Genomic DNA, 9786 nt, shown 5'->3' with positions numbered 1-9786 from the left:
CAGGGTTCCTCAGTCTGCAAGAAAACGAGAACCAAGTCCAGTCTCTGAACGGAGTTTGCCATGACTGGTCATTCTGCTCTCCTTTAACCTCCCTATATGTACCTAGAGAGGGTTTAGTCAAACAGTTTTGTGATAAGCTTAGAGAAGTATTGATCCGCAGTGACGTGGGGACGAGGTCACTAACCCAAAACCTGTGAGGCTTTAAAAAAAAAAAAAAACTTTTGAAAAGCACTTTTCCAGTAAGCATTCTTATAAATGCACCAGCAAAATTTCAGACGTACCCCATAAAAACAATTATGCGATATAAATAGTGGTGAGACGATCTGAAATGCGTTGATGGGCTCTTGAATCAGTGATTAAAATATACGATAATATGGTTATTGATTTTGTCAGCCCAAATATTTCAGCAGGTGCAAAAGAAAGATTATACTGACACAAGAGGACTGTATTTATTCCATTCAAATCCACGTAACTTAACCGTCTTACCTAATTTCAGGCCTGCCGCAGTGTTACAATAACTGAAGCTCATTCTCTGAATAGGTGCAGGTGAGTTTGGAGCTGGACTTGTTTGCGATTACTGAAAGAGAGCACTTGATAAAGTGTGCAGGACAGCAAGCCGCTTTTATTTGCTTGTCCTTGGATCTGATAGCTGCCCGATTGCATGTGTGAATGAACTGAGTTTCCTTCACCGCTTAGCATCACAGCTGTACACATGGCATGAGGCTCTGCTGAGCAACATTAATGGAGAAGTGATCAGAAATGATTTGACGCACCAAGTAAATCAACCGTCTAGAAAAATAAATACGTTTTTGAAATGTCATCATATAAAAAATATAATGCATATTAGTCATCATTTTGTATTGTGATAAATATAAGCATTATTCATGTTAAATAATATGCAATTACTATTATAAGAAATTTATATTAAAATATTTTACAGAATAATTTTGGCTTGTAATTAACCAAAGAGGAGCAAAAACTATGTCTTGACATTATTAATATTATATATATATATATATATATATATATAATATAATATATAATGAATATTATATTATTTGATTTTAAAATTAAAGTGAATTTTGTAAATGTTGACATTGTCCAAAAAAGGACAACATTCATAATTTATATACAGTAATTCAAAACTTTAAGGTTAGTAAGATTTTTTTTAAAGAAATCTTTAAGAAATTAATGTTTATTCAGTAAGGATGCATTAAATTGATGAAAAGTGACCGTAAAGACATGCATAATGTTACAAAAGATTTCTTTTTCAAATATTTTTTTTTTCATCAAAAAAAAAAAAGAAAATCCCCCCAAAAATATATCACAATGTCCACAAACATTTGAAGCAGCATACTGTAACAATATTCAACATTGCTAATAATAATATTAATAATAATAATAAATGTTCCAAATCAGCATATTAGAATGATTTGTGAAGGATCATGTGACACTGAAGAGTGAAAATTCAGCTCTGTCATCAAAGAAATAAAACATATTAAAACAGATCATTACAATTTAACAATTTTTACTCTATTTTTAAACAAATAAATGCAGCCTTGGAAAAAAATCAAAAAAAAATCTTACCGACCCCAAACTTTTGAAAAGTAGTGTATGTAAATTACTAATATCTAGCCTATATATAAATCACACAATTATATTTTATTTATAATCTGGAATTCTAAATAAAATCATTATATATATATATATATATATATATATATATATATATATATATATACATACATACACACACAAATATATATAATATACATATACACAAAAATATATATGTATATATATATATATATATAGTATATTTTTCTTTGTATTGTATATACATGTATAATAAAAAATTAAATCAGTCTCTTGTTAGACAATTATTTCTAAATATTTCATAAATTACGTAGCCTTGTAATGTTAAGCATATACGTAGAAAATCAGAGTAGTCAAAACAGCCTTGAACTAGATTAAAAAGACTGAATGGCTGCCAGATTTGACCCGGTTAGCAATGCCTGTAGCTTTGAAACAGGTCAAATCAACAGAACATTAACATTGCATATCTGTAAAAAAAAAAAGAAAGAAAACCCCCACAATATACTCTTCGACTTCAGACAATCCAGTAAATGATCAAGCTCAGTTTATCTTAACCTTCAGCTTAAAATCAAACCTGGAATAGACATGTATGAGAGTTTACAAGCCACATTGCAGTTAGAAAGGCAGAAACACCATGAATTAGTTTTTAACATTTACCATGAAATCAATGTTGATGGAACAAAAAATTAGATGAGAGGGGGGAAAAAAATCATTTCTCAATGCTTTTGCTCACAAAACATTGGCTTTGAAAAACGTTTTTCCTGGGAACGCAAATGTTTTACGAGTGAATGCAAAGTTTCTTGGGGGAATGCAAAAGTTTTGAAAGCGAATGCCAAGATTTTCAGCGGAACGCAAATGTTCTGCGAGGGAACGCAAAGGTCTTGTGAGCGAATGCAAAGTTTTGCGAGGGACACAAAGTTTTGCGAGGGAATGCAAAGTTTTGTGAGGGAACGCAAAGTTTTGCGAGGGAACGCAAATATTGTCACGGAACGCAAATGTTCTGCGAGGGAACGCAAAGGTTTTGAGAGCGAATGTTTCTCAGGGGAACGCAAATGTTTTGCAAAGGGAACGCAAAGGTTTTGTGAGCGAATGCAAAGTTTGTGAGTGAACAAAGATTCTCGGGGGACCGCAAATGTTTTGTGAGCGAACGTTTCCTAGGGAAACGCAAATGGTTTGCAAAGGGAACGAAAAGGTTTTGTGAGAGAATGCAAAGTTTTGCAAGTGAAAGACAAAAGATTATCTACGATTTTGAGAGCAAACGTTTCTCGGGGGAACGCAAATGTTTCGCGATCGAACGGTAAGTTTCCTGGGGGAACGCAAATGTTTCGCGATCGAATGGAAAGTATCCCGGGGGAACGAAAATGTTTCGCGATCGGATGGAAAGTATCCTGGGGGAACGCAAATGTTTCGCGATCGAATGGAAAGTATCCTGGGGGAACGCAAATGTTTCGCGATCGAACGGAAAGTTTCCTGGGGGAACACAAATGTTTCTCAATCACATGGAAAGTTTCCTGGGGGAACGCAAATGTTTCGCGATCGAACGGAAAGTTTCCCGGGGGAACACAAATGTTTCGCGATCGAATGGAAAGTATCCTGGGGGAACGCAAATGTTTCGCGATCGAACGGAAAGTTTCCTGGGGGAACACAAATGTTTCTCAATCACATGGAAAGTTTCCTGGGGGAACGCAAATGTTTCGCGATCGAACGGAAAGTTTCCCGGGGGAACGCAAATGTTTCGCGATCGAACGGAAAGTTTCCCGGGGGACTGCAAATGTTTCGCGATCGAACGGAAAGTTTCCCGGGGGAACGCAAATGTTTCGCGATCGAACGGAAAGTTTCCCGGGGGAACGCAAATGTTTCGCGATCGAACGGAAAGTTTCCTGGGGGAACGCAAATGTTTCGCGATCGAACGGAAAGTTTTCCAGGGAAACGCAAATGTTTTGCGATGGAACGGAAAGTTTCCCGGGGGAACGCAAATGTTTCGCGATCGAAAGGAAAGTTTCCCGGGGGAACGCAAATGTTTCGCGATCGAACGGAAAGTTTCCCGGGGGAACGCAAATGTTTCGCGATCGAATGGAAATTTTCACGGGTGAATGCAAATGTTTTGCGATTGAATGGAAAGTTTCCCGGGGGAACGCAAATGTTTCGCGATCGAACGGAAAGTTTCCCGGGGGAACGCAAATGTTTCGCGATCGAACGGAAAGTTTCCCGGGGGAACGCAAATGTTTCGCGATCAAACGGAAAGTTTCCCGGGGGAACGCAAATGTTTCGCGATCGAACGGAAAGTTTCCCGGGGGAACGCAAATGTTTCGCGATCGAAGGGAAAGTTTCCCGGGGGAACGCAAATGTTTCGCGATCGAAGGGAAAGTTTCACGGGGGAATGCAAATGTTTCGCGATCGAATGGAAATTTTCCTGGGGGAACGCAAATGTTTCGCGATCGAATGGAAAGTTTCCTGGGGGAACGCAAATGTTTCGCGATCGAATGGAAAGTTTCCCGGGGGAACGCAAATGTTTCCCGATCGAATGGAAAGTTTCACGGGGGAATGCAAATGTTTCGCGATCGAATGGAAATTTTCCTGGGGGAACGCAAATGTTTCGCGATCTAACGGAAAGTTTCCCGGGGGAACGCAAATGTTTCGCGATCGAATGGAAAGTTTCACGGGGGAATGCAAATGTTTCGCGATCGAATGGAAAGTTTCCCAGGGGAATGCAAATGTTCGCGATTGAACGGAAAGTTTCTTGGGGGACACAAAAGTTTCGCGATCAAACGGAAAGTTTCCTGGGGGAATGCAAATGTTTTGCGAAGGAAGGCAAAAGTTTCTTGGGGGACACAAAAGCATTGACAATTTTTCTTCCCATCTAATTTTTTTATCACCATGTCCCTTTAGGGGCTCCGTAAAATCCAAACCCATTTGACACTGAAAATCTTACTTCAATTTTTATTTTAGTAAAATAGTTCCTGCATTCATGCCAAAACAGTTTGAGATTTTTTGGATAAAACGACAACACACCTAAATTCCATTTATCAGTTTATTTCGAATGAAGTTATACGAATTGCAAAGTCTCATGGTGAGCAGGAACCAGACAGTAAATGTTCCTCATCAATAAAAAAAGAACTGCCCCTACAAAAGAGGAAGGGTAATTTATAACAATAATTATAATGTTATCACCAACCTACAGACCCACAGCGGCCTGAAAAGTGTGAGTGGGGAGGCGTACAGAAAAAAAAAAGATGACTGGAAAAGAAAATGGAAAAAGTCTGAAGGAGTGGAGCTCGTTCCTACAGAGCTGATCCAGACGTCGACTCGTCCAGTTTCACACTGAAGAGTCAGGCTGACTCCAGATAAGCTGTAGGGATTAGCTGTGATCAGATATGTTAGCAGCAGACCCATTATAAACAATAGATATTGCACCAAGTAACGGAGTGCTTAAAAAAAAAAAAAGATAATCATATTCAAGTTCACAAAAAAAAAACAGGTGACATGACCCTAGTGTGTGATCAATAAAGTGCCCTTATAGGTAAAGTGGTGTTAGAAGAAACAAGATAGAATAAAATAAAGACAGAAAGAAAGAAAGAAAGAAATTTTTACGTCCTGAAAGTCTACGAGACTTGCAGTGTTGAATCACAGCGCTTTTAAGATAGCTACACTCTGTGTCGCTCTTTAATACTTCCAACAGATTTAACACATACAGTAAAAGAGTCCAACCGCGTCTTTCCCAAAAACAAACTCATTTACAGCATTATGAACAGGTTTAATCATAATTAAGATAAGAACAATACTTATTACAATTGAAGAAAACCCTCTCTGACAAACTTTTTTACATGTCCAATGCATGTCCATAACGATTTTTTCGATCTTTGCTCTCAACCAAGAAGGAGAATAGCTTTATAATTACTACGTAATCATATTGAAACACAAGATACATGTTCATGCCAGTTTTGATAGCAATACAATAATCATGTTTGTTTTTCTTTTCTTTTCTTTTTACCCACGATGATATGGATATAGCCAGGCAATTGATGCATTTTCAATAACGTTGTTTAAAATAGTAAACCACATTGTTGGTACAAATATCCGTTTACTCGGTAAGAATGACAACAGTATCATAATAACAGCGATAATAATAAACTATTAAAAACAATTATCAACATCTCGTTGCTTCTTGGCGTTGCAAAAGAAGATAAAAAATAATCCTTGACGAAGGAAGGGGACACTTGGCGAACTTTGCCGGATAAGGGAGGATGAGGATGTGCCCTTCATCCTGGCTGTGTTTCCTAAGGTAATCTGGTGTAAGTAAGACCTGATAAGAGAGTCCGTTGTTGCCTCTTCACTGAACTTTTATTATGTTAATGCAAAAATGGGATTGATTGCAGTGGTTTTTATGCTGTATCAAGGCCACGCCCACTCTGAGGCCACACCCACTGAGGCCTTCAAATACTGAAGTATCGATTACGGTCAATATAAAAATTGCCATGGCCTCAGAGCCGGATTTAAAAATAACGTGTTGGGAGAGAACATGATTTGTGGGATTCTGCAGGGTTTGTTTGGCGTCAAAACTCGTTCACAGCCAATGTAGTTCCAGCTAGACAGATACATGCATATATCGTGTGCTGACATCACACACACATGCGACCGCTGGGTTCCGGCTGTACAATGGCAACTCGAGAGTGTGTATATGTGAGTATAGATGTGTGCGTGTTGTACATGTCTTTGCTTGTCGGTTGCATTGGGAGATGGTGTGTTAATGAAGGGATTTCTTTAGTCGACGCCTTCAAAGCCTTGGGCGTTCTCTACCGCCATCAGAAGCTTCTCTCGCAGGTCTTCAAACGACTCGTACGTCGGGAGGTCCAGACGATTAAAGCTGAGCGGGAAGAAAATGTAACAATCAAAGAAATTAATGAAACACAATCTACTTGCTTTAAATTATGCAAGTTATGCCGTTTCAGAATATTACCAAAATGTGTTTGTTTTATGAAGTGGAGGGAATATATATTGGTGTTCTTGATTATATAACGTGGTCAAGTTCCTCTAAGTCTTACCAGGTGTGAGCACGAGGGAGCTTTTCAGGTGTCCCCCACTGCTCGATAGTAAACAACTGCGGCCCATTGGAACCTGTGAAAGATCACATGACTCATCAAGGACCAATCAGGAAAGGAGCTATTCTATGGGTCTCAAAGGGCAACACTAAGACTAACACTAAACATCTTATATACTGTATTCATTAAACTGTCTACAATACTACTGCAACACCAGTGACATTTTCTGAAATAATGTATTAATATTATATTAATTATTAGTTAAATATTTACCTTATGTAGTTATATGATACTGTATGTTATATATTATGTTATGTTGATATATGTTGTTATGATATGTTATATGTTATGTTTGATATGTTAGATATGTTATGATATGTTGTTATGTTATGACATATTATCTGTTGTTGTATGTTGTTATGTTAAATGTTACGTTATATGTTACGTGTTATATGTTAAATGTTACGTTATATGTTACGTGTTATATGTTATGTTATAACATCTACATCTATAACTTGTCTACCGTAGAGTTCAGCAAAGCCGTTCATTGGCACTCTGGATGTTCCGGTGACAAACTGCAAAAGTCTGATCCTCTTTTCAGCATCCATTAACAACACAGCCTGAGTAGAGATTAAGAGAGACACGGTTAATACCAATAACATTTATCCGTTTATGCTAGCAGCATTGAAAAGAGGTCTTAAACATTCCCCTATATGTTTGGTTCAAGGAAGTTTTTTTCTTAAAAGAAATATCCTAATTTTTCAATTTAAATAAGCATCAGTGGAAAAAACTCCACTTAAAGCTTTTTTTTAGTTAATGTTTTTTTAGTTAAACTAAAAAAACTTTTTTTTAGTTTTAATTAGTCATATTTTTATTCATAGCGACAGTTGTGGGAGGACATGAATTTACAGAAAAGAGAGCAGGGAAAAGGATCGAAAAATGCAACAAGCTACACTCGAACTTGCACTGTGGCTCAACATGTCAGAGCCAGGGGTCAAAGTTTGGTCAGTACTGTAAAACCCTGCAGATAGTTGCCATAACTAAACCATTCTGTGGCATACAAGAATCTTTCTCCATCGACTGTCATTCTAAAATGTGCTTGCCAGCTGAGCAACTGCAACTGAAATAAATTGAAATAACACAGATATTTAGAAAGAATGTAGAGCAAGCATGGCTCCAGTCTGCTGATAAGAAGTTCCTAATGACTCTTTCATCAGAGTAAACACTCGTTGAGCCTCACAACAAACAGACTTTGATCGGTAACTGCCCTGCGGTGTACTTGGCATGGGGTCAGAAACACTCATGCACACAAAAGTTGACACACTTGACTTTTTCGTCATGTTTGAAATCTTTTGATCTAAAGGACTGTGTTTAAATGGCTGAAATTCATTTTAAAGAAAATATGCATTCATGCCTAAATATTTTTCTACTTCTTATAAAAAATGTTTAAAGCATTAGTTTGAGCAGCCAACAAGTGTCAGTATACAAGTGTCAGAACTCCTTCAATACTGATTAAAAAGCATCCCAGGGATGCACGTCTTTAAGTTAAAGGTACACTATGTAACAATTTATGTTCACAATCAACTAACTTAAAAAAATGAGTCACTACTTTATCAATCCTTTTTCCAAAATGTGTTTTTGTCTTACCCTGATTCACTATGGTAAGCTGATTGTAAGCGTGTATATTTTAAACCTGTCAGGATGGTTTTCACTTGAAATTGCGTACATGTCACTAGTCATATCGGAAAATAGAGAAAAGTTGCTCTGACTACTCTGATAGGGTGTTGGAGTAGCAGGTTAGTTGTCACAACGAGCGAGAAAGGTTGTAATGGAGGAGCTAAATCACCCGGGAAAAAACGGAGAATTACCCGTTAAAAAAAGGCCAAACAGAAGAGTATGCTGGCAAAAAGAGAACGCGACAGACCTCGTAATAAAACAAGTATCAACATTGGCTTTTCAGAGATTTCGAGAACTGAGGAAATTGAAATAATGTAAAAGTGTAAAGTAAAATGTACTGTATGTAAAAGTTCCATAGTGTACATTGAAGATGAAATATAAGATCGTTTTAATTTGTTAAACATTTTTCAGTGACCACATCTGTCTTCTTTCATAGTTCAAATTAGTTTAAAATTGTAATAAATGTAGAAATAGTAATTTCTAAAATAATATTTTTAGATAAATAAATAATAATAAAGAATTACTAGTAGGTGTAACCAAACTTATATTGCACACACACAGAGATTGTTTGTTCTACATACCTTCCAGAACCACTGGATCACAGGGTGATTAGGACAGTAGCCATTCTTATAAACAGTGTGCTGTCTCCAATCATTGACATCCACGTCTCCCAGACCACACATCAGCAGCTGGAGACAGAATACAGCACATTAAACACCAACCAACATCTTTACCCTCATCACCTTTTTTTACTTTACAAAAGATAAGTACTTTATCTTTTTTGTTTATTTGGAACTAGAAATAACATTATTCATAAAATATAAATCAGGCCTTAGTACAAAAACAGCTTCACATCTGTCAAATCACGCACTGCGATACACTGCGGTACAAATAGTAAAGCAGCAGAACCTCTACTGGCTGACACATTTATGCCATGATATATAATGCAACGCCTGTCTTTTTTTCGTTTTTTATTATTTGTCACTATGACGGGCATAAATCTTTTTTTCCCCCGCTATGCAAACAACAGCCTGGACATGGACGCATTATCCTGTGCTCATGTGAGAAGAGCTGATTCATTCAACAAAACAAGAATTTTTGGCTGTTTTATGAAGTGTACGTGTATTATTCTATGGAAGTCTTGGACATGGAAGATGCAGTCTCCATGACAACGGCAGATACTGAGTAATGGGTATGTGGGAAGTTGTTACCTCCAGTTCATTTTCGTCAAAAATCTTTATCAAGTCGATGGGAATGAGCTCGGTGAATCCCTGTGAAACAGATATGAGAAACATGTCATTATAGCACGTTGGCATGCAAGTATTATGAATAATCTAACTTCTGTTACCACCTAGTGGCATTAGTTGAAATTACAGATAACTTTTGATTGTGCAAGGAATTTGATCACATACTTCCAAAAAGGCGTTCATCTGTTTCTGCACCCTGTTCACAAACCGCCACTGAATCACCAGGC

General features: G+C 37.3%; 1 protein-coding gene across 41 annotated transcripts in view; it reads right to left on the bottom strand.

The window, feature by feature from the left end:
- Window positions 1-4613: 4613 nt before the first annotated feature.
- nedd4l (NEDD4 like E3 ubiquitin protein ligase) overlaps window positions 4614-9786 on the bottom strand; it is a 74868-nt gene continuing 69695 nt past the window's right edge. For all 41 annotated transcript variants that reach the window (XM_077194115.1, XM_077194111.1, XM_077194122.1 and 38 more), the window contains 6 exons: window positions 9725-9785; window positions 9524-9583; window positions 8894-9001; window positions 7159-7255; window positions 6639-6711; window positions 4614-6460 (listed from right to left, as the gene is read on the bottom strand). In XM_077194115.1, the coding sequence (XP_077050230.1) occupies window positions 6358-6460; window positions 6639-6711; window positions 7159-7255; window positions 8894-9001; window positions 9524-9583; window positions 9725-9785 (502 nt within the window). In that variant the 3' untranslated portion in view covers window positions 4614-6357. The remainder of the gene's footprint in view (window positions 6461-6638; window positions 6712-7158; window positions 7256-8893; window positions 9002-9523; window positions 9584-9724; window position 9786) is intronic.

The sequence above is a fragment of the Siphateles boraxobius genome, unplaced genomic scaffold, assembly GCF_051911475.1.
Source record: "Siphateles boraxobius isolate OS27281-9 unplaced genomic scaffold, OSU_SipBor_1 11, whole genome shotgun sequence".
In the NCBI taxonomy this organism is placed as follows: domain Eukaryota; kingdom Metazoa; phylum Chordata; class Actinopteri; order Cypriniformes; family Leuciscidae; genus Siphateles; species Siphateles boraxobius.
The sequence above is the reverse complement of the archived record's forward strand: the minus strand, read 5'-3'. Positions and strand labels throughout refer to the sequence as shown.